The sequence below is a fragment of the Populus alba genome, chromosome 11, assembly GCF_005239225.2.
Source record: "Populus alba chromosome 11, ASM523922v2, whole genome shotgun sequence".
Classification (NCBI taxonomy): domain Eukaryota; kingdom Viridiplantae; phylum Streptophyta; class Magnoliopsida; order Malpighiales; family Salicaceae; genus Populus; species Populus alba.
Window position 1 is genome coordinate 20,646,196 of NC_133294.1, and position 24,925 is coordinate 20,671,120.

Below are 24,925 nucleotides of genomic sequence, written 5' to 3' on the forward strand. Positions count from 1 at the left end.
TGTTACTCTTTTAGAAAAGAGGATACACATAATATATATATATATATATATATATATATATATATATATATCATCAGTAGCCCCCCAAATCTTGGGTGTTATTGTTTTCTTGTTTTTTGTTGGGTTTTTTTATGGGCTAATTCTTTAAATTTATACTTTTTTCTCGATCTCTTCCTTCAATAATTGAAATGTTTTTTTAGCAATTTATAAGATTATAGTTGCTTTTTTATTTCATTTCTTTAATTTTTTTTTCCTTTTGAATATGGTTCTCAATCTTTTTATTGTTATTTGTGTTATTTGAGATAAATTATTGAATTTATTTGTATTTTTTTCTCTAGGATTTTCTACTAATTTTTTTAGAATGACTCAAATTTTCTCGGGTCTCTTGAATTTGTTGTTCTTTGCTAAATTTACTTTACGGGTAATCAATATTGAATTGGTTAGAAATTAAACTTTTTGATTTGACCCAAATGTAAAATTTAATGGGTTGCGAATTTCAGATATTTGCCAAGGTTTATAAGGTTCACTTGAGTTTTCTTGTTTTTTTTTTCCTTTTTAAAAGTTGATGTTTTTTTAGTTTTATTATTCAACATTTTATATCATCAATGATTAGGCTTTGTTTTTTTCTCTATCTACTTTTTATAAGATTTTTCTAACCGTGCTTTTTTAATGGTTTCCAATATTTTTTTTGTTTGTTTGTCCATATGTTAGTATTTTTTTTTTGGTTGAGTCTAAGCCCTGAATCATGTTTTTTATTTAAAAAAAAAATTAAAACACGTGTGTGTCATAAATTTACAAATGTTCTTCAATTTCACCTTTTTTTTTTCATTTTCTTATTTTTCAAATTCAGTCCCTATTTTTTTTGCTATTTTTTATTTGGGATCATTTTTCATCATCCATGGATGTTTTTTTTCAAATCTGATCCTCATTATTTTTATTTTTATTTTTTTCAAATTTCTAATTTTTTTTTTATGATTTTATCTTTCAAAGTTATATTGGTTGAAAATTAACATTTTTTTATTCAATCCAGGATTAAATTTCATGATTTGCGAGTTTTAGAGATTAGACTAAGTTTATGAGGCTTGCTTGTTTTTTTTTTCTTTTTTTTAAGTTGTTTTTTTTTTTTTAGAGTTTTACTTTGTTAATCCTTTTGTTTTATTTTTATGAGGTTAATTTCAAGTTCATGACTAGAGTTATATTTTTTATATGTATATTGACTTTTTTTTTTTATCATTTTTATTTTTTGTATTTCATCATTCGATATTTAATGTATTGAAAATTAATCTTTATGCTTTTTTTCTTTTTTATTTCAAATGGTTTTTTATATGAGGTTATTCTAATTTTATTTTAATTGTCACTTAGTTTTTGAGTTAACTTCATTTAACTAAGGATTTTTTTTTTTTTTTTTTGCATCCTTCAACATTATGTTCTTTAATACTCCAAGGGCTCATACTAGGTTTTTTTTTTAATATTTTTTTGCTACTATTTTATTTATATTATTTAAATAATCAGTCTAAAGTAGACTTGAGTCTCGTTTTTCTTTCCCTTAATATTTTCTTTCATGTAGATAAAGAATTTGACTGGCCCGCGAGGGATAATGGGCCACAAATCTAGTTACCACTGTAGATTTCATTTCATGCGAGTGAGATGGAACTGACCCGACCCGACATGGCGATTCCTAGAACTCTATGGCTGTAGAGTTGCCACGCATTAACAATCACACATTTGATATTCCCGAATCCCGATCTTACCTGTATCCAAATTCAATTAGGCCCATTGAGATTAAGCATTGGATGTTCTCTTCGAATCATCGACGGTTAGACGGAAGGTACCTCAATAGCACACACTAGGCCTACCCCCAATAACCTAGCCCAGATACAAACCCCCAGCCCTAACTTTGCTCCAATATCAAAAGTAAATATACACGCGTCACAATTCCACATGATGTTCATGTAAGAATCACTTCGACCAGGTCACGCAAACAAAAACCCCTCCCCTCCCCTCCCCTCCCCTCCATCTAGAGTCTTGAACTCCACGGCCTTTTCGATTGTCTCTCCTCCTCATCAACAGTTACATCATCTCGTCTCTCTTTCTCTTTAATCGATGTCATGGCCACTGGCACCGTGTACTCATCCATCTGCGACCTCCAGAATCATCTACACACCGAATCTCTCCCTCTAATCGACCTCCGCCATCTTTCCCAATCCGAACTCCTCTCCCTCTCCTTCTGTTCCTCCTCTCCCCACCGTCTCCGAACCGACACAGCTGACGTATCCACTCCTAAAATCGACCGTTCCGTATTCAATGAATCTGCTGGAAGCCGCAAACAAACTTTCTCCCGCCTCCGCCTCGCCTCTCGCAACAACAATGCATCCCCTTCTTCGAATTCAACTCCTGTTGTTCCCTTCCAAAATACAGAACGGCAGCCTCTCGATGAAGAGAATTCACAGATAATTACACTTCTGAAGTCGCTGTTTGGCTCTGATTCTAACTCAATTGAAAACAAGAATGAGCATTATCACAAACTAGTCTCCGTTCCTGTTATCTACAATGATTATATGCGTCTGCCTTCAACAAATAAAGCGGAATCGCAAAATGTTTCAATCGACATTTGGGATTCTAGTCAAGGAGGAGTGAAAAGATTAGAGGTAAATCATTCGATTTCGATGCGAACTGCTGAATCTAGTTCAAAGAAGAGGAAGCGAGGCAGGCCACGGAAGAATGAGAATGTCAATTTCGATAATAACGATAATAGTGAGTTAGTCGAGAATAAGACTATTGCTGTTGTGTGTGACAATGTGGAAGTGGAGAGTAAGAAGAAAGAGGAGATGGTGATGGTAAATAAGAATGGAGTGGTGGTGGACTTTGTGGCCTTGGGGAATATGGAGGATCCATACGGGGAGGAGTTGCGGAGGAGGACTGAGGGAATGCAATTGAAGGCAGAGTTTTTAGGATTTTTGGAAGGGTTCGAGGGTGAATGGGGTAGTATGAGAAAGAAGAGGAGGATTGTGGATGCTAGCCTGTTTGGGGATGTGTTGCCGATTGGGTGGAAGCTCTCTATTTGCATCAAGAAACAAGCCGGTCGTGTTTGGCTGGCTTGTACAAGATACATAAGGTTTCTCATTTATTTTATTTTTTATAGATTTTTTTAATCGTGGTTTTTGTTGATTGAACTGTGTAAATATGCAGGGGACTTGATTTGTGTTTTTTTTTTTTTTCCTGTCCTGCTATTGCACGGCCAAATGAAGTTGAGTACTGCTTAAAATATGCACAGCAACTTGGAATAGAACTAGATAAAATCAAAATGATAGAGAACATGTCTTGCAGAAGTCAGATGAAGTGATTTAAATTGGAGTTATGAGTTGTTTATGGAATTGCTGCATCTAAAACTTTTTTTTTCTTTCAAATTTTAACGAGGATGATTTGCTAGTTCTGAATTTAAGAAATTTGACCAACATTTTAACATTTAAGTAAGCAATGAACTTGTGACTGTAAACATGTTAAGTGGAGTTCAGTCTGCACAATCAGTTGCATCAAAAGTATTTATTGCACGCCTTATTCACCTTGGTTATCATGCACTTAGTTCCCATAAATCGTAGTTTATTCATTGATGCATTCCTTTTTTCTTTCTGTTTCTCTTAAATTTCCATCCATCTAACCTGGCATTGTCATCTTGGTACTCTCAATATATATAGGTTGCTTGATTTTTCTCAATTTCTTACAATAAGATGTATACCTTCTCTAAATGATGCTATTGAAAAAAAATCTCTTCAAATTCAAGACATGAAGTTCTGATTCTTGCATTTGTTCCATTGGCATTGTCTTTTTCAGTCATCTTCTTATTGTAGAGGATGTATATTTTTACTCTATTCTCAACATGTTTAGTTATACAACTGTTATTGTGTCATTATTCATGACAACAATGAAATCCTAAATTGCTACATGCATTTATAACTATTGATTGATCTTACACATTGTGTTTCGTAGGATAAATGATAGAAGCTATACCAGGACTCCTATGGGGGCCTTGATTGTCTCTGATATAGTTCTTATTACAGTTTCTAAGTTGCACAGAATATAGAAGATATTACCCTAGGAAGTTTATGTGTCATAATTAATTTTGCATATTTCATTGGTTGTATAATTCTTACCTACATTTCTTAATTCGATACTATCCAGCCCTAATGGGCAGCAGTTTGTGTCCTGCAAGGAAGTTTCATCATATTTGCTCTCCTTTTCTGGACTGCATGATGTAAGCCGGTTGAATTTTGGTCACATGGATGGCAGGATTAAGTTGACTGGCAAGATAACTCCTTCCATTGTAAGTTGATACTTGTAGTGTTTGTGTATGCATTCTAACTTTCCATATAGTTTTTATTTACTTGTGTGCTGCAGCCTGCAGATCATACACGTAAAGATGGCAAGAATGAGAATGATTTTATTAGCTATATGGCATTGCCTGATACCTGTAGATCTATTGAGACAGGGGGGTGTCCTGTGGAGGTTCAAATGGGGAATAAGTATAAATGCCACAAGTGCACCGTGGCTTTTGATAAGCAGGATGACTTGCTTCAACACCTGCTATCTCATCAGCAGGCTCCAAAACGGCTTAGATTTGGGACATCCACAAATGAAGAGGTGATCATAAAAAATGGAAAGTACGAATGTCAATTTTGTCACAAACTTTTTGAAGAAAGGCATCGTTTCAATGGTCACCTTGGGAACCACATAAAAGAATATCTTAAGAGACTTGATGCTTCCAATGGAAAAACCACTGGAAAGAGCGATGAACCTGCATTGGTCAAAATTCCTCCTGGAGCTGGAAAGATCCAAACATTGATTGAATTTGACAGGGATACTGATGCAATAACTGTTAACACTAAAATCAGTGATGAAATAAATTACACCATTCCATATTGTGAATTAAAGGCTATTACTTCTGTAGAAACCCATTGTGGTAAGCAGGACAGAGTTTTTATTAACAGCAATGATGGAGCGGGGAAGATGAATGAAGATACTGATGCTGTGGCAGCTGAAAATAGAGTTTCTTCTGAACCAGCCTTGTTGAATAATGATGTTCATAGATCTTCTGATGAAACAGATGTTCCCAAGTGCCCCACCAATGGCCCCGGTGATCTTGGGAGGAATGATAAAAGCTTTAAAAACTGTTCAGTTGCTGGAGGAGCAAGGGACGTGACTTGTATTGGTCACAACAATTCAAATCATGTATCCCCTTGCTTAATTGAGGAACTCAATCAGGAGAGAGATTCTAATAGTGGTTTGCTTGCATCAAATGCTAAGGAGAACACATCTAATGATGACATTATTGAGGATAGACATTGTTCTAGTCCAATTGATAACATGGTAATTGATGGTTGGGATATAGATGGAAAAGGTGAGCCAATAACTGGCTGTTGCAACAGTTATGCTGCAATGGGGGGGAATGCTGCTGTTAACTTGAGGGAGCAAACAATTTCTGAAGGCTGTTATGTCACAGATAGTGAGACAGGTCTTTTAACTTTCAATGCAGTGGAAACCATGCTGGAAAAAGGTTCTAAAGGGGGTTTAACAGGTATTGAGAGCAACATGAACAGTGTTTGTACTGGCATGTCAAATGAGAGCAGATTTGATGATGTGGTGAAGTCTGGGACTAATGAGATAACAATTGTTTGTTGTGGCGATAACACTGTACTGGCTGATGATAATGTGACTAGCAATGAACAGGGGGGAAATCATGGGGCCGGCTCAGTTATTCCATTTTTGAATCAGCATACACATCTTGTTGAAAATACTATCACAGGGGCTCCTAAATGCATACTAAGAGAACCCTGTCAAGGAAAGGAATCCGAAGATTGCCCGATTACTATATCTGGTAATGAGCAATTATTCGACTTTGAAAGTAATGTAATTAAGGTTTCTAATGGCACAGTAGATGTGGCCAATCACGATCAGGTTGGCAGTGAGATTGATCTAGTCCCACAAACCTTAACTAGTTTTAAGCAGGAAGAAATTTCTAAAACCTTTACATTTGCTCCATTTACAAATGGATTTGCTTCAAAAGACTATGGCATCTCCAATAGCGTACTGGAGAAGCTTGAGCAGGGTAGAAATTCTGGACTCGGATCATCTGACAGTGAGCAATCCCATGATGTAAAGGATATTGTGAATGGTTTATCATTCACCACAGCAGATGAAGACAATCAACGGGAAGTTAAAATCTCTTGCAATGGTGAGCTACATATTGCTTCAGATGACAATTGCACTGAACAGGATGCAGATGTTGGGACAGACACTGTGCAGAAATGTTCTCTTCTTGCTGGGAATCAGCCCACATTCACTGCTAAAGATAATCCCACTGGTCCCTACAGTGGCGCTGTGGATGAGCTGAAGCAGAAAATGGATTCTGTAGAGAGTGCTGTTTGTCCATCTGGCAGCAAGCCAGTGTGGAGTGTTGAAAAGAATTTGCAGACTGCTTTTACAGGTTCGGTTCAGGAGGAGCCTAGTGTAGAGAACTCCGAAAATCCTAGGAAGGATGATTCAGGGATTGGTTTTAGCAGCCACCCTGGACCAGATGAAAGTGATGTCATATCTGAGTTTATGTGGAGAAACGATGAAGAAAGTAACCTGCTAAGTGATTTTGCTGATACTTCATGTCAACCAGTACAAACATCAAGCTTTTTTCCTCCATATGATGCAGTGTCAGATAAGGTATGGCGTGACCATTTTCTTTATGTTGGTGAGAAACCAATGCCTGTTTATGCTAATGGATTAGGTGGTAGCTCCATTTGTTTCTTCAGAAATTTACGTAGTGCATCTTTTTTATTGTCTCTGAGATCACCTAAGGATAATCAGTGGCAAATCTACATGCAAGGGAAGGGGGGCTATTGCCCCTCTTAATTTTTCACACTTCCCACTTTAGGCCTTGTAGTTTTCAGCTTTTCACGATATTTCCAAGTAAAATACATTGCCCCCACCCCCCCCAAAAAAAAAAAAAAATCTTATGTCTTACCTAGGAAAGAAATTGCCTTGATGAATATTTCTCACTTTGCCACTGGTAGCTTCTAATTATAGGGTTACCTTCTCCTCTTACATTTGTGTTTATTTTGTCTTCTATGGTTTCCTTGGTCAGTATAAGGGCATGCATTTCATTCAAGTTATTCAATGTTATATTTTAGAAAAACTGAAATATTTACTTGGACATAAATTATTTTCCAGTGAGGAGTTGATGAAATGACTGTTATTTTAGCTTTAAAACATGAAGTGAAAAGCTTCTGCTTGTTATATGGTCAGTGAAATTCTTGATTTATCATTTTTTATTAATGAACAGGGTGAAAGTGAACTCTTTGCAGAGAAATCTGGTGCTACATCAGGTTTTGAAGGGCTGAAATTGGGTGGCATGGATAAGATGGAATGTAATCTTCCGACTTCTCAAGTAAGCTCACATTCAGACGAGTCCAAGGTTGGTACATATGATGCTGTTATACCTAAAGGGATTGATTCATCTATTTGGCTTGCAAAGGAAGATTTGCCTTTTTTGCCAAAAGATTCAAGCAGGCACCATGTTCCTGCTGTGTGTGTCTGGTGTGGGAGAGAGATTTGTCAGGAGGCTCTTGAATCTGAAGGACAAACAAGCACCATGGGTTTTATGTGTGCAGAGTGCACTGCCAAGTTGTCCAGGCAATTCAACGGATAGTAAAATGGGTTGCCTATTAATCTTCCAGGCTCCCATGAGAAATGCTCTCATATATGCAAATTCTCATAAGGAGAACACCTCAGGTAGTTTCTACTTTTTTCATTTTCATTCAGAAAGTATTTCTTTGGGCTAGAAATGATTCCACGTTTTACGTTTTCAATAATCCATCTGTTTGTTACCCTGTAGCCTTCTAAATGTCGAGCTAGGTGACAAATTAACAATTATCTTGGTAGGTTCAAGTTTTTGAACTGTGGGATATGTTTTGGGGCATGTGAATAATTATTAGTGGACCATATTTCAATTTGTACAGACTCTGGAAAAACCCAACTGGTCAATTTAGTCTCAAATTCTTCTCTATCATGCAGCAAAAGTTGTTTACGAAGCTATTTTAATGTGCTTTCACTTTAAATTTCTATTACATGTATTTGACTATTATGTATCAACTATATCCAACCTTCCATGTTTGTTACGTGCTTGGGTTTGTCGTATATTTTTCCTTAAATAGCTTAGCATGTAAATATATATGATTTTTTCTTTCTGGCAGCCTGTATGTGTCTCACTCTGCTTCATATGGTACCTCAATGTTTGCTTCCTCTAGGATTACCCCCTATGATCAAGTTCAATGGAGAAGACCAGTGTTCTTGTACCCAGTATAAAAGACAACCTTGTGCCTATAGCTCTCATGCTCTATAACAAGAATAAGATTCAATCTGACTCATCCTTTATTTTCCAGACGATGTAGTGAAAGCTTGCACAAAAGCGGTCACTGGCTTATCGGGGCTATATTATACGAGAGGCTGAATTTTGAAGGTGCTTTGACTTTTGCAAAGGGGTTAGTATTGTTTCATCTATGTTTGGATGACTTAGTTTTGCAATTGCTTTATCTTTTGAAGTCGCTAGTTTTCCATAACAAGAAAGAATCAAAAAGCTAATTGTGACCATTGGTTTAGGGGCTGAATTGGGCCTCCACTGAAATGCATCCTTTTCTTCTATTTTCAGTTTATGAAACTAACTAGTTATTGAGATGACTGTATATGTCTAGAGATTTTTCTGTGGTGATGAATCTCCTAGATGTTATCGTTTCCATACTTTATTTGTTTTTATCTCAAAAGTGATGAAGATAAATTTTTTCCCCCACATAACTTAGGGTTATAAAAATACACCGAGAAGATGAAATACCCCGGTACAAGAATATGAAAATGTGTTTCTCTGTTGGCTTTGCTTTGCTTTGTTTCATATAGAGAGATGGGATGTTCTAAAAACTTGCATTGCTTGCCTATCGTTATCCAAAAATTTTTTGGGAGGAGCAGGGGTGTGAAACTCTGAATATCATCATTTAATGAAACTGATCTGTTTCTTAGTTTTGTTAGACATTTTTTAGCCTGCACTATATAGGATCATTGCGTTGTAAACTAGGCAAAGTTTTTCAATAGTAACGCCAATTTGCTGACATGGGCGTTGGCACGTGGTAAAGTTAGATAGTCGAAGAGTGTGTGAGCGTGTGTGTGTGTTTCCCGAACAACAAATGGTTGGGTGCTCAGGTCGTTTTTTGCAGTTATCCATCTTCAACGAAACGTATTTATTTATCATCTTGACTGCAATCTTTGAAACACTTTCACTTCCGGTCATCCACTCCCCATTCTCTTTCCTTGAATGCTTGTCAGTGTCCTACAAGTTGGACGAGACTGATAAGGAACTTAACAAAGCAGGTCCATCGGAACCTGCTTGCCATTCAAAAGTTAGTTGTACTATCCATGGCTTTTTCTCACAATAATTTTATCTGGGCCCTGCGGCGATCGGTTTGACAGCCGACTCACGCTTCAATGCCCGACAAGGTACATTCATGTGAGGACACTAGCCTCGGAACTTGAAATTCACTTTTAATTCGGAACTAAATAAATTAAATTTATATGTTTAGAAGATGAAATTTAATTCATTTTGATTTCTATATTATCCTTTTTTTTTTGTTATTTTCATTTAACTTTTTCAAATATATTTTTTTAAATGAATAGATGAGTATTTTTTTTTTAAAAAAAATGTTTTAAAATTAATTTTTATCTATTTGAAATTGTAAATCAAGAGGTTGTAAATATAAAATTTCATTAAAAACTCTGAAAAGCGTTCCAAGCATGCTGATATTAAAATTATCCTAGCTAGCTCACCTCCAAATTGCTAATGTGAAGTCAGAGAGATTCGTTGATTTTCTTTTATAGCGCCATTTTCTTAAGCCCTTCTGTCAAGTTTATTTTGAGAGAGAGAACCATTTAAAGAAGAAATCCGCCTAGTAGCTCAATAGGAGGGCTGGATGCTTCGAAGGACAAAAGGTTTGGTTGCCAACTTGCAAACCACTCTGTTAAGCACTTAAACATAATGTGGCATCTTATGTGTTTGCTTTCAGGGTCGGCACAGGGAACATACACGATCAATGAACAGCCAAACCCCGAAGCTAAAAAAAAAAACTTCCATTTTAAAAAAAATTAGAATAAAGTTAAAACCGTCCAAAGTAGCGGTATAAAGCCGAGGGAAATAGTACAAGATGCGTTTATCAGGATGAGATGTCAAAAGCGAAGGGGAAAAAAAAAGAAAAGAAGGAAGTCAAACGAGCGTGTAGCAAAAAATATTTTTTTCCTGGGACCGCAGAAAGAGAAGGAAGGCATTACACATAGCAAAGCGAAACCCGCTGGCTTGGCACCCCTTCTCCTTTCCAACTAAAATGCGCACCTTCTTTATCTTTCACCTTCGTAATATCTGTCTCCTTCCTCTCAAAACCACCCTTTCATTATCTTATAAATAATAATAATATAAAAAAACAACCCCCCAACTTTTATCCATTGAAATTTGATACCTCCCTCCCTCCCTCCCATCTCCTAATGTCGTGCAGAAACGCATCTCTAGATACTCCTACGATCCATCAAATTTTCTATTAACACTTCAATCACTCACCAAAAATATACATTATTTTGTTGTCTCTTTTTCGATCTTCTACCGACCGACCGACCCTCCAACGCTAAAATGCGCTATCTTCTATTTCCCTCCTCTCCTTTGATCTTGTCTTGTTTCTCTAACAGCAAACAGCACTGATTTTAGCGGGTTATATGTTTTTCTTTCTTTTGCGGTTTTCGATGATGCAGACTAGGGTTTGGCGACCTCGGATCTTGTTATCGATGATGATTTATGGGAGTCTTATGTGCGCAACCGCCGCCGAGTCTCATACTGTTTCGATTTGTCCAATAGAGTCTGTCACAGATTGGATCTTTGGGTTTCGAGATCAAAACTGCGTCGTTTCTGGTGCTAATGAATCTCCCTGTTTCGCTGGTGTCACCGAGGTACGCCGACACTTTTATTTCTTCCTTGGCTTCAAAAGAAAAAATATCTTTCTTGGAATTGAAAACTCTATTCTGACAATCCTGTGCTTTTTATCTTTTTCAAGAAAAAGAAAAAGAGTGTGAGCTTTATTGAAACTTGATACTGTGAATGCAATTAAATGAATTGGAATTGTAAAAATTATTCGATTGGGATTGACCCCTTTTTGTTAAGTTGTTTAATCAGAGCTGCAAGATGACACTGGAGAAAAATTATTTCAGATAAAAAAATTCTATACTGTTGTCAATTTCGTGATTCTTGTGTTTGGGTTTTCATCCATGTTAGCATTTCCGGGTAGCTCATTTGGCGTTCTTTTTTCTTTTTCTTTTTAAAAAAAGGTTCAGGATTTGGCAATTTATTGCCTCTTTTAAGATAGTCTTGGGGAAAATTAGTTTTATCTGCGGAAAGGCATTCTGTCTGTGGAAAGCAAAAGGCATGTCTGCTAAAATATGAAAGTGATACACCTGGTTGAACAGATTTGGAAATTTGCTTTCTTGTGAATGAAAATGGTTGTGTAATTCTTAACGACATTTATGTTTGTTGTTGTGAAGGGAGACGAGATTTCGTTACAAAAGGCACTTAGTTTAGTTCAGAAGAATAGTCATGAATATGTAGCTCTGCTTTTCTATGCATCATGGTGCCCCTTCTCTGGTACTTTTAGACCAAGCTTCTCCGTCCTTTCCTCTTTGTACCCTGTGATTCCCCATTTTGCCATTGAAGAATCATCCATCAGGCCAAGGTTTGTAAACTAAAAATATAAAATGCCATCTTTGTAGATTCTTACCTGTTGTTGTGGCATCTTGTAGCCTTGGAGTAATTAACATTATTGATTTTTCTGCAGCATACTATCCAAGTATGGAGTTCATGGATTTCCTACTCTTTTCCTATTGAATTCTACGATGCGTGTGCGCTATCATGGCTCACGTACTCTTGGCTCTCTTGTCGCTTTCTACAGTGATGTTACTGGTAAGGGCTTCCTTTCCTTAATGTATTTTCAACTGAAAGCTTCCACTTCTAGTTTTTTTTGATTTTGGTTTACTCCCTTCATCTGTTTATGTACAGATGTGTAAGGATGACTTTATACTAGATTATTCAAAGCATGGAATTCCCTTCTCCTAATTGTTGATTGAGTATTTCGAATGACTATTAGTATGTAAACCATAGAAAATGGCAACACATGCTCTTCTTTCTTAAAGAACATTCTTCATTTATGCCTGTATTATATCGAGTTGTATTTCTACTGCGGGATTTTATGAGCTTATTGCTTGGTTTAGGTATCAAGACTGCATTCCTGGACGAAGGATCAGTGGACAAAATTGGACGAGCATCACACCTTGAAAAATATGACACACCTGAGCAAGAAAGCTGCCCGTTCTCATGGGCAAGATCTCCGGAGAATTTGTTAAGGGAGGAGACATATTTGGCCCTGGCGACAACATTTGTGCTTCTGAGGTTGTTTTACTTTACTTTCCCAACCATGCTTGCATTTGCACAATTTACTTGGAGGAGACACGTGCAGAACATGAGACTGGGGAGCTTGTTAGAGCATCCTCGGGCTTATCTGAATCTTAATCGAGCAATACAGCTATTTAATTCCCTGAAGGAGCCATGCAAGAAGAGTAATCTGCAGGAAGGGGCAATGAATGCCAGGGCTTGGGCTTCCAAGTCCCTTGCTACTGTTTCAATAGGGGATGCAAGCACCAGTAGGGGTGCACCTGTGAGTGAAGGTCGTTGAGCTTTTCTCTGGCGGAGGAATGGATATTCCACTTGTCAAAAAAAGGTGGGAGGGGCTGATTACGGATGTTCAAACAGAAAATTTGTTCGGACATTCTGTTTATGCCGAGCGGGCGTTAGTTCAAGATCATCTCGGCATTCCTGATGTTAGTGTCAGCATTTGTGACGACGAAGCATGTTGACGATGTAGTAATACGTCTTCCATTTGTTTATAATTTAGAATACAATTTATTTAGCGTTCATGAAGAAATAATTGGAACTCAATTTGTGAATAGATTGTACATGAGACTCAGATGTCTTGTCGCCTTTTCTTTTCCAAATATAAGCAAGCATTTCACCCTGCGTTTCATACGATATTTTGAAAATTTTGACACTACGAAGACATTGCCCTCGCAAATTTGTAACTTTTTCGGAGAATGTAGCAATCTTTTTTCAATGTATAATGTTTTTTGTGGATTCCATATTTCTATTAATTTTGTTAGATTATGCGACACTTGTTGAAAATTTGTGCATTAACTCATAAAATAGGATGATTGTTTGAAAAATAAAAAAAATATAAAAAATAAACAAAACAAGGAAATTTGAATTAAAAATCCCAAACAAACGAAAACTAAAAAAAAAAAATTAGTTACAGATACTCTTTTGTTAGAAGTTTATATTTTCTTGTAAATATTTAATAAGAGGGTATTTGTGACTAAAATTTTTTATGTTTTTAATTTTATGTTAAATTCCCTCTAGTTTGGTGATTTTTTTTTTTGTGTTTATTTTTATATCTTTTAATATTGTGTTAATTGAGAATTGTTAACAATTTTGTTTTAACAAGTTAAACCAGGTTAATTGAGATCTTTTTTTTTAATTTTATCCTTTAACATTGAATTTATTATAAATTAAATTTCATAATTTATTTTTTATGAGATTACATGATCTCATCTTAGCTTGGTATGCAGATTAACACGTTAATTCGGGTTGATATAAAATCAATTCAATATATTATTATCTTAATGTTTATTAAAAAAATCTCATCTTAAATTATTTATTTTGAGTCAAAGAATGTTCTTATCAGCTATCCAAGTTGTCTTTAAATCTATCAAGATGACTGAATCATATTGGATCAAATGTTATATAATTTAAATTTTTTCTACTTAAAAAACCTCTAGAGCATTTTTGTACATTAAAAAAATATTCCAACCCCAACATAGCATGTACAATTATCTAGTAATTACTTTATCAACAATGATTCTAATGATTTATTTCAAGTAGAAAAACATATATAAAAAATAAAAAATCAAACAAAATCAGTGTTGATAAGAATATTTTCAATTAATCTTTAAATATATATTTCTTCAACTATCTCTCCTCATGATTTATCTCTCTTCAATAAAGTAATTATTTTTAGCTATTTCTAGAATATTTTAAAATTTCCTGAAAATGTGTACATCAACTTTCATTTGTCGGTTAAAACTTTTTTCAAATAAAATCTTAGATATAACTCGTTCTATCACTATAAGCTGAACGTTAAAAAAAAGGAATGTAAAAAAAAAAATCTAAATACTAAAAACCTCTGTAACATTGTAATCATTTCTTGATTAATTTAGATTTTAAATTAAAACATCTCTAAATTATTTTGATATAAACTTTATTAACTGCACAAATCTAAAAAATAAAAATGTTTTATTAATCCCTCAAACCTATAATCTGATTATGAATTTCACTTAATCGAGTTATTTTTTTATTATATAATAAAATACAAAAAATAATTTAACATTAATTAAAAAACAAAATTAAATAAAATTTTATATCAAATAAAAAAATAAAAAAAAACCCATTACAATAAAACTTGGGCCAATTGTTTTTCTTTTTATAAGGTCAGTCTTCCACTTTTTGGCTGAGATAAAATTTTGAACCAGTAGGAATCAAATCTACGACCTCAACCATCGATATGAATGCTTCAACCAGTTGAGTTATTGATAAATTTGTTAACAAATGCTTAAAATAATATTTTAATTTGATTTATTTTTTATTTAAACAGTTAAACCATCATTAACTATTTTAATTGTTTTAATAATATCATTTTATTATTATTGTTGTTGTTATTATTTAAATAATGACCCTTTTTTCACTTAAAATGAAAATTTAAATCCAAAATAACAATAAAAATAGGAGACAGGACTAAGTCTCCGTGGAGGATGGGATTATGATCAACACCTTGACTGTATTTTGTAAGAATAATTTTAAAGTTCCTATACTTCATGTAATTGTGTTTCAGTTTTTAATATTAGAAGGTAAAATATAATATTTGATAAAACACAAAGGCAAAAAAAAAATTATCCGTGGTTGATTCACATCGCTGCGTTTCTTTTATTTCTTCAATATATTTATCAAATTTGATGTTTTTTTTTTTAATTTTGGAGAAAAATAAATTAAATTTGAGAAAAACAATAAAGAAAATAAAAATCAGACAAAAATCTAGAAGTAAGGGGGACCTTGTTGATCATCTATCTATCTAACCCGTTAGACAAACCTTCAGCAGGCTTTCCAGTCCACATCACTGCCACCATGCGCGCACCAAAATTCCCATCCAACGGCCAGGTTTCCCCGAAACCCTAACACACACGGCTAAGATATCAACAAAATATCTCATAAACCGCATACAGTGCAACCCTACTCCAACGGCCCATTAGCGAAGTACCAAAATATCTCATAACAGTTATCCATACCCAAAACCGCAATAGCGACAAAAATCACACATTAGAGGAGCGAGAGAGAGCACAGAAAGCAAATCAAGAATGGAGAAGGAAAGAGAGCAGCAGGTTTACTCGGCGAGACTTGCAGAGCAAGCTGAGAGATACGATGGTACGACTACGTGTTCTATTTCATCGATCTTACAGTCTGCTCCCCTTTTTTATATGTATTTCCGCTGATGTAGTGGATTATTAAAAGGGTGGATTTGTGTTTTATTACGTTGATCTAGTAGCTGTATTGACTGTTAATAGCCCTTTAGTACATTATCATATTTGTTTAGAAATCAGAATTATCAAGAAGGAATTTCTGGCCTTCTAATTGAGCTAAATCTGTCCAAAAAAAATTAGCATTTCGATTTGGTAGCGGTGTCTCTCCTTTTTGGTTTGTGGATGGGTTAAAAAGAGAGGCAGATAACGATCCTTATATATGTGTGTGTGTGTGTGTGTGTGGATTTGAATAATGCATTTTTTTCTTAAGCACCCAATGATGAAAGAGTATGCACACTTCTTAAAGCGACAAGTGAGGAGACTAATCATTGAAGATGTGTGATTTATGTAGAAGGTTTCTAATTTAGATTCTATTAGTTTTATTTCTGTTCCACTTGGCCTCATGTAATCGGTTGAATTGCTATCTTTACTTTCCTTTTTTTGAGAGAAATAAAATAAAATAAAATATAGGTAAATTATGTTGAATAAGAAAACATAAAATGAAAGACTACTTGTTGCAGAGATGGTAGAAGCAATGAACAAAGTTGCAAGGTTGGATGTGGAGTTGACAGTGGAGGAGAGGAATCTGGTGTCTGTGGGTTACAAGAATGTCATTGGCGCAAGAAGAGCATCATGGAGAATACTATCTTCCATTGAACAGAAGGAGGAGGCTAAGGGGAATGAACAGAATGTGAAGAGGATAAAGCAGTACAGGCAGAGGGTTGAAGATGAACTTGCAAAGATCTGCAATGATATATTATCAGTCATTGATCAGCATCTCATCCCATCCTCCTCAACTGGGGAATCAACTGTCTTTTACTATAAGATGTAAGATTTATTGCAGTACCCCGTTAAGCTATTTCATGTAGAGAAAATAATCCCAAGATGGATAACAAAATATGGTTTTCGAAGCCCTGTAAACTCCCTAACAATGGACGAAAAGCTATACAGATTAGGTTGGCTATTTTTTTTTATGGATTCGTGCAACCAAATTCTTAGATGTACAGTAAGGGTAGGAAAACAGCAAGAATTCTGTAAATTAACTCCTTTTGGTAGTACTTAATTAATGAATGAAGGAGATTTTAGGCTAATTACCTTGTTTGGTTTTTCTTATCCCGTCCTTCTTTTGTTCATGACTTTATACGTGTTGAATTCATCTTATTCATTCCACAGGTTTTGTAATCTTACTTTACCTCTATTTGAATCTATTTCTTATGTGGATCTTTTCTTGAATTCTTTTTTTCAAGGCAGGAAGGGAGACTATTATCGTTATTTAGCTGAATTTAGAAGTGCTGATGAACGTAAAGAAGCTGCAGATCAGTCCCTTAAGGCTTATGAGGTATTTGTGAACCTTCTTTTGTGCCAGAGTTTCTCTTCTTCTTTCTTCTGTCGCTTTAAACCATTTTACTTATGAAGCTGACAGATCATTTAATCAGAGCACCACTCATGTTCTTCTTTGTGCTGCAGGCAGCAACCTCTACTGCTATCTCAGATCTGCCTCCTACTCATCCAATTAGACTTGGCCTGGCACTGAACTTTTCCGTTTTCTACTATGAGATTTTGAACTCCCCTGAAAGGTGAACATGCATCTCTTTCTTGCCTAGCATACCGAAACATGACAAATTGTTTGCAAATACCGCATGCACACACATCCAGTTTGTTGAACTTGTGGAGCACTGTTAGTTCTTTTGCTGTCAGCTCTGAATAATGTATCAGATTTTTAAACTACATCTGTATCATGCAGGGCCTGCCACCTGGCTAAACAAGCATTTGACGATGCTATAGCAGAACTTGATAGTCTCAATGAGGAATCTTACAAGGACAGTACCCTTATCATGCAACTACTCAGGGACAATCTCACTTTATGGACCTCGGATCTGTCAGAGGAAGGAGGTGATATTCGAAGTGATAACTTGTTAATAGAATAAATATGAGTTTGACTGGAGTGTCGAGTCAAGACTTCCATTGTATATGGACATTGAACTGATGAAAATGCTATTTAATTTGGCAGGTGAGCACTCTACAGCTGCTGAACCCAGGGCAGAGGTAAAGCAAAACTGAGGTTTTATAACCTCTCTCTCTCTCTCTCTGTGTTTGTGTTGTTCAGAATCTAAACATGCATGCCTGCACATTGATCCAGGCACACCTGCATACCTTAGAAATATACTCATAGCATGTAAAGTGTATTCCTGGGGCCTTATTTATGCTTCTTATTTTCTCCATTTACTGCTCATCAGAATTAATTTTGCAGAATTAGTCAGGATCGTGGAGATCAAATCTTTTAAAATGCCAGAATGACTCGATCAGTGGTAGTACAGGGAATGGTGGATCGTTGGCTTGTATCTATTTGCTGAACAGATGTTTTAAGACTGTGTTGTGCCTTCTTTTCTCTTAGAACACTGGCAACTGGAATGATTGTGGTTTGCTTTTAAATTCACAGCTTTTAACAAATTTACACTTTCTGTTTATAGGACCTGGCATATTTTCTGTTGTAGATCTCTTGCCCTTTATATTTTCCTGCTTGCTCAGTGGAAGATTCAGAGAACTCATCAATTCTACTTTAGATCGCCATAACCAGTTTATTTCCTTGTTCCTGTTGTCTGCAATTTATTCCACGCCTGAATAAAACTGATTGATGATATAGGGGATTGCCATGGTCTGTGAATAATGGTTCTGTTTAAGGAACATGTTTTCCTTGAATGCCTGAAATGATCCTTCGAGCACGTGGATGGATACTGTGAAGGGAAAGTGGCAAATGAAGAGAAATTCTGAAAGTACATGAAAATGCATGATGGGAAAATTAAGTAGGTAGAAATCAAGACTAAAGATATTTAAGCTCATAAAAGTGGGTGGTTGATAGCACGGCAACCATTGCGGCACACAGGCGATGAAGAATGTTAAAGAGCTCCAAAAAAATATTGTATCCCGCCATTCTACCATTTAATGGCGCTGTTAGCCCTCAAATCGCTTTGGTGTTTTGAATCTCCAGTCAAGTATACTGTAATTTTGACTGGATGGAAACTGGGTTGCCTGGAGGCGGCTGCAAATCGACCAGGAACGACTTCAAGAGCTTGATGAACTCCTTCGGCCTCTCTACATTTAAGGCATGCCCTGTGTTCTTGACGACCGTCAGATGAGCATTGTCCCCCAAATGCCTGTCACAGCACCGCATTATTTAGAAAAAAGTCACAAGCAAAATGGATGTTCATTCAATTCAGTCGATGCTAAGAGACCAACCTTTTCAATCTGTGTCCTAATTCCAAAGGAAAAACCCGATCATGCTCTCCCCAGATTATCAAAGTTGGCTGCATTGCAATTCAACGGCCTTCGCTATCATCATCGAGTGGTTAATTCAATCTGAACGAAGCACATATAGTAAAGGATGACCAAACCTGTGTAAGCTTGGGAATGTCTGAGAGCCTTCGGTCTTTCGGAACAGCTCGAATCAAATCTCTCTTTTCTTCCACGTATTCTCCACACATTGCCTGGCCACAAATGACCAAATTTTAAGTTTTACTCCCAACCGTCTACATTACTAGCCATACCATCCGAACACCAAAAACTAACTTAATGCAAATATAGTCTGGTCGATAGTCACACCCCTCTTCCAAACAAGATTATATTAATTTCAGACCACAAAACTACCAAAGCACCAAAAGTTCATAGCTCTTAAATGTGTTAAATCGTAACTGTTGAATAAACTTAAACGTAGCGAAGAAGGAATTAGAGCACTCACATCAATGAAATCAGCCAAGAAACAAGATGGTATCAACCGCACAGGAGGTGGCCTGAAAAACGTGTAACCCACCAACTCTCTAAGCTTGTCAGGACTCTGTGGCACCAAAATTCTTCCAGCCTCCTCCAAATCAGATACCGCAAAAACCCCTTCAATCAAGTCCTTCTCTTCCATACAAATCCCCGAGCAACATATCACCACTCTCTCCACGGCCTCCGCAAACTGGGCTGCCATACTATACCCGACAAACCCTCCATAACTAAGCCCAACTAGACTAAACTTCTGCACCGAGTGGGCCTCCATGACACGCATCAGACACTGGGCCTGGAAAGACTCGGTTCTCTCGGGCCGGGTTGTGTATGAATCCCCGAAAAACACAAGGTCCGGCACGTAGACGTTGAAATAAGGAACAAAATGTTGGATGACGTCACCCCATTGCCATAATGCGTTGGCTCCAAGGCCGTGGATTAGGAGGAGATCGGGTTTGGAGTCTTTTCGGGTCTTTGGCACCCAGCAATGCATTACAGTACCATCTTTGAGGTCCGTGATTTCGGATCGGAGCCCCGATCTTGTAAAAGTGGACCTGAAGCACCAGTTTTTGGTCCCTGTGAAACTGAAACACCTTGACATGCTCTGATTTGCAACACTGGCAAGAACTAACCAAGAAAGAAAAGAAAAGGTCGCCTATGTTAATAATCTCATTAACTAAGAGATTTTATCAGGATGTTTAATTGATTTCTTTTCTTTTCCGGATCCTTAGTTTTGAAGTGCAGGTGAGACAGACAGAAGAAGCAAAAGACAAGTTATTTGCAAGTGGTGGTGCTGTCGAGTTAGCAGAAGAGGGTTAAGTGCAGTGCAGGCATGGCCATCAGTTTTTAAAATTTGAGGGGCCCTAGCACCATAAAGGAAGATCAGACAAAATAAATAAGCGAAGGTAATAAAGATAATGAAGGATCATGTCATTTGGATCACATGTCTTAATTCATTAAGATGATGGAATGGCTACCAAATTAATTAAAAGAGGTTTTTCTATTTCTTTTTTTTTTCCTGAAGAAAAAAGAAACAATACTATTGAATCTGTGTAACGTGTTCATCGATCGATGTTGAGCATCCGGTAAGAAAAAAGAAAAGGAGATGGATGGAGTGAATAGTGCTGCAATTTACTTTTTAGATGTTTTTGAATTATCATAATGTTAGAATAAAAAAATATATTAAAACAAAAATTTAAAAAACAATTTTTAGGTGATAAACAGCTAGGCTGCGGCCGTGGTTGACAGTTTGGTAAGTGAACAACAATAAATGACATTTGGAGCGAGGACTGGTAGAAGCTACAGAATCAGGTCTAAACTGATAGATATTTACCAACAATGGCATCCATTCATTTGGACCACAAGTCCCTAATTTTTAGTCTCTATCCACCACGATGGATGGGCAGGTCTGTGTGGATTGAAACTATTTCATTAGCTGGTGCATTGCTGGCCAGCTCTCCATTCCAGTAATATTATTACTTGTTGGGCTACTGCCATGGATCTACAGCTTGGTCAAATTGAAGATTCTATGGTCTTCAATCTTCATGTTCAAGAAATGGATTAAATCACATATTTAGAAGATGCATGCACCTGATTCTAGCAGTTAAAAACATGATTATGAAGCAATCTCTTATTCGTCTTGATGGCTTCTCTATGAACTGGTGGCACGTGTACTCGAAGGATCTTTTTACTACTTATTTATTTATTTATACGTTATTTATTTTTCTATCATCTTTGATTTTTGTGCCATGTTTTTTTATTCTTTATTCTTCTTATTACTACTTTTATTTTAAATAATTTATAAAATTATTATTTTTTTTAATTTCATTTTCATCAATTTTCTCATTTGTAAAATTCATTCTCCATTTTTTCATTGCTATTTATTGAATTTAAGATAACTTTTAGAATTATTGTTTTTTACAATTTCATCTTCTTTTTTATTTATTTTTCCTATAAGATTTTATCATTATTTTTGTATTGCAATTTTTTTCTTTAAAAAATTATTTTTTTGAAGTTCGCTCGAGTTTGCTTGTTTTTATTTTTTTATTTTTTAGGATATATTTTTTTTAATCCCATCATTCAACATTTATTTAATTAAAGATTAAGATTTATTTTTTTATCTACTTTCCACGTCCTTGTTTTATTCCTTTTTTATTAGGTTATCTCGAATCTTTTTGTTTTGTTTTTTGTCAAATTTATTTTTTCAAATAAAAATTTACTCTTAAACTAAATTGAGTTAATTAATTAAATATAGGCATGAGATGTTTACATCAAAATGTTTTGTTTTGTGTGCTTTTTGGAATGTTGTTCTTATAGCCCGTGTGGTTTTTTTTGGTGTCATCATGCAATTTTTTGCAATAAAATTTAAACTTTCTCAATAAGCTTTTTTAGTGATGGGTGATATCTATGGTGGATTGATTATAAATTTCTAACATACCTTTTTATCTTCTTCTGCTATGTATGATAACACTCATTTTTTATAATTAATTATTATCATTTTTTTTTTATTTGTCTGTTATTATTGCAGCCTTTTTTTTAATTAAATTATTCGTTACTCAATTTTTTTTAGATATAATCAAGTTAATGATTTGATACGAAAAAAACACTGAGATTTTTCGATTAGCCTATCCTTTTAAATCAAAGTATTATGTTTATCTTGCTACTTTAAAAATATTATCATGAGTATTTTTTTTCACGTCAAGAAAATTTATAGCTGTCCACGATGCAGCTCGCGCCACCTATATAATTTAAACTAGAAGTAAAAGATGAAGTGTGAAGCATTTCCTTTACTAGGAGGGCAGGGCCAGGAAAATCACGTTTGCATACGAATGAATTTCCTCCATTAGATCACCTAGAATAGATCCAACGGGTCATAATGCCTTCGGAAAAGGAGAAGGAACAATTTTAATCTCACTAGCTGATCTGTCCACCCTCGTTTACCACAGAATTAGTTTTACACACAGCAAAACCAGAGGGACTCCTTCTATAGCTGGCAGACGGTTTACGGTCCATCTATCTGGGCCTGAAAAATTTTAGAGGACGTTCAACAGTTTTTGTAGCGGTCCATCAATGAGCCTGCGGGCCTATTATTAATTATTTTCGACGATGTTCTGGGTTTGGCTTTCTGGAAGCACTGGCTTGCCCTAGACTATTGGCTCTTTTTGGATTGGTTATGCCACCATCCCTTTTATTTATGCTATATGATATTCTATGCAAGAAAAGGGGATAGAAAGTGACAATGATTTATAGGACTAAAACAAAATTACCGCAAATGAAATAGAGTACATTAAAAAAAAAAGAATATACTGAGACGTTTTTGAAAATTGGAAATAAGAATCGAGAAAGAGGGAAAAAAAATCCCAAGCTGTACTACAGTTCTTTTTTTACCTTGATGCTGTGTTATTTAGTCTTGTTGGAATTAAAATAAATATTTGTGAAAAAATAATAATTTAAATTATATATATTTTTTATTGAGTGAATTTTTTTTTCATTGATGTATTTTTTGTTTTAAAAAACAATTTTTTTTATTGGAAACATATTTTTTAATAATAAATATATCTCTTCAATTAAAATTTCATTTACTTGTTCATTTATTTGTATTTTGTTTTGACAAATAAAAACTCGTGCTATTTAAACAGAAACTTATCATGATTAGATAAGCGTCTAAAAAACAAAAAAATAATCATGAATTCAGATACACACACTTCATTAAAGTATAATATTAAAAGAATAATTATTTTGAAAAAATTATGTAAAAAAATTACAATAAAAATAACAAAATAAACATTTTATTCTTGATGGATATTCACAACCATATATTTTATATATAAAATTTGAATATTAGGTTAATATATAATAGTTCACAAAATAAATTTCAATATTAGTATAAAAACATATAACCTTATTTGAAAATTAAATATTATTTTAATTGTTTTATTGATAATAAAAAAAATAAAGAGATAATAAAAAAAGAGGTAGACATTGTACCTAAGAGTATTGGACAACATACCTAGCATAAATAAGGAGTCTAGGTGCGCGTGGGCTTCAAAATGAGACCTCATATAGCTCACAACTAGACTCAACAGATTGAATCTCTTGAATTTCTAAGTGCAAGAAGCTAGAGAAACTTTTTTTCAGACCTCATGATAAAGCTCACAGCTAGACTCAATAATGACAGTTTTTCTTGAATTTCTGAGTACAAGAAGCTAAAGAAACTTTTTTTCAAACCTCATGATAAAGCTCACAGCTAGACTCAACAATGACAGTTTGAATCTCTTGAATTTCTTAGTGAAAGAAGCTAAAGAAACTTTTTTTCAGACCTCATGATAAAGCTCACATCTAGACTCAACAATGACAGTTTGAATCTCTTGATTTTCTTCGTGAAAGAAGCTAAAGAAACTTTGGTTGCGGCCTCCTTGTTGACGAGAAAAGGGTCGTAACCGAAGAGTCCGGCTTGATGGGTTTAGAGAATGGGTTACGAGTGGTGGTTGCATAGCCATGGTTTTTGCAGGTATGTGAAAAACAACTGTTTGGGTTGTTTTTTTCAAGATTTCTAGTTTTTAACTGTCAATGAGAAGGATGAAACGCAGTTTGCAACCTGGAAGAGAAGCTACAATATTTGTATCATTTTGTTATCTGTGGTTGTTCTGTGGTTGAGGGGCAAAACACACAGTTACTTTCTGTAACGAAACAGACTAAAAATGCTAAACAAGATTTTCCAAAGACAGGGGAGCCAGAAAAAACATAGCGAATGATAATAATCTGAGAAACCCCAAAAACTTTGGATCAAAAAGTTAATATATGCCTCCAGAACAAAGCCGTCAAGAAATTGATCCAAAATATATCTCAGTTGTTGCAGCCGAAAGAAGAGGCAAAGATCTTAAAAACAAACAAATAATACCAACTACTTTACCACTGTCACAAAAACAACAACAACAACGAAACACTATAATAAATCAAGAGAGGAAGAGTACAGAGGCGTAAATTGAAGCTACGGTTGATTAGCGGCTTCTTTCAACAATGATGGGGTTTATATATATATATTCAAGGCTGGAAGAATGTATGAACCCTAATATCGCCTCTACTTGCCACTTAGGCCTAGAGTAACCTGTAGGGTTTCTCTCTTATCGATGCTGGGGTTTGGCCCGTCCACTGATAAGATTCCCAGTACTTATTTATTTTGAACCATTTCTTCTTCTTCTTCTTCTTTTCTTTTTTTTAATCTTACCCTTCAAATTATCATTATAAAAAAAGCTTGAGAGGACTCACTAATGTACTAGGAGACCCACTGTTCATTTGAACCGTTGATATCTTTTTTCAGTCCTTGGGATTTTTTACGTTATAGTCCCTCAATTTCTTTCTTCTTATTTGGTCATTTGATATTACTTTCGTCTGCAATTGGTTTTGGTGATTTGTTTTTCAT

At 35.2% G+C, this 24,925-nt stretch overlaps 4 protein-coding genes across 8 annotated transcripts; 3 read left to right on the forward strand and 1 right to left on the reverse strand.

Annotated features, from left to right (window-relative positions):
* Positions 1-1,973: 1,973 nt before the first annotated feature.
* Positions 1,974-8,721, forward strand: LOC118031622 (uncharacterized). Of its 3 annotated transcripts, none has more exons than XM_035036102.2 (5): positions 1,974-3,115; positions 4,180-4,321; positions 4,396-6,708; positions 7,328-7,776; positions 8,238-8,721. In XM_035036102.2, the coding sequence occupies exons 1-4, from the start codon at positions 2,109-2,111 to the stop codon at positions 7,691-7,693; spliced, it is 3,828 nt and encodes a 1,275-aa protein (XP_034891993.1). In that variant the 5' UTR covers positions 1,974-2,108; the 3' UTR covers positions 7,694-7,776; positions 8,238-8,721. The 3 variants fall into 3 exon arrangements, with proteins under 3 accessions (XP_034891993.1, XP_034891994.1, XP_034891991.1); XM_035036103.2 differs by having other exon boundaries at positions 8,292-8,721; XM_035036100.2 differs by having other exon boundaries at positions 8,427-8,721.
* Positions 8,722-10,537: 1,816 nt separating this feature from the next.
* LOC118031623 (5'-adenylylsulfate reductase-like 4) lies at positions 10,538-13,146 on the forward strand. Its single transcript, XM_035036104.2, has 4 exons — positions 10,538-11,019; positions 11,608-11,795; positions 11,898-12,022; positions 12,331-13,146. Exons 1-4 carry the CDS (start codon positions 10,789-10,791, stop codon positions 12,789-12,791), a joined length of 1,005 nt encoding a protein of 334 aa, XP_034891995.1. The 5' UTR covers positions 10,538-10,788; the 3' UTR covers positions 12,792-13,146.
* Positions 13,147-15,375: 2,229 nt separating this feature from the next.
* On the forward strand, positions 15,376-18,232 carry LOC118031627 (14-3-3 protein 7). Of its 3 annotated transcripts, none has more exons than XM_035036111.2 (7): positions 15,377-15,643; positions 16,260-16,566; positions 16,990-17,077; positions 17,206-17,315; positions 17,483-17,631; positions 17,750-17,784; positions 17,976-18,232. In XM_035036111.2, the coding sequence occupies exons 1-7, from the start codon at positions 15,577-15,579 to the stop codon at positions 17,979-17,981; spliced, it is 762 nt and encodes a 253-aa protein (XP_034892002.1). In that variant the 5' UTR covers positions 15,377-15,576; the 3' UTR covers positions 17,982-18,232. The 3 variants fall into 3 exon arrangements, with proteins under 3 accessions (XP_073268524.1, XP_034892002.1, XP_034892000.1); XM_035036109.2 differs by having other exon boundaries at positions 15,384-15,643; positions 17,990-18,232; XM_073412423.1 differs by lacking the exon at positions 17,976-18,232 and having other exon boundaries at positions 15,376-15,643; positions 17,750-17,956.
* Positions 18,233-18,471: 239 nt separating this feature from the next.
* On the reverse strand, positions 18,472-20,509 carry LOC118031624 (uncharacterized). Its single transcript, XM_035036105.2, has 4 exons — positions 19,475-20,509; positions 19,131-19,223; positions 18,976-19,043; positions 18,472-18,893 (listed from the first exon to the last, which is right to left on the reverse strand). Exons 1-4 carry the CDS (start codon positions 20,102-20,104, stop codon positions 18,728-18,730), a joined length of 957 nt encoding a protein of 318 aa, XP_034891996.1. The 5' UTR covers positions 20,105-20,509; the 3' UTR covers positions 18,472-18,727.
* Between the last annotated feature and the right edge of the window lie 4,416 nt (positions 20,510-24,925).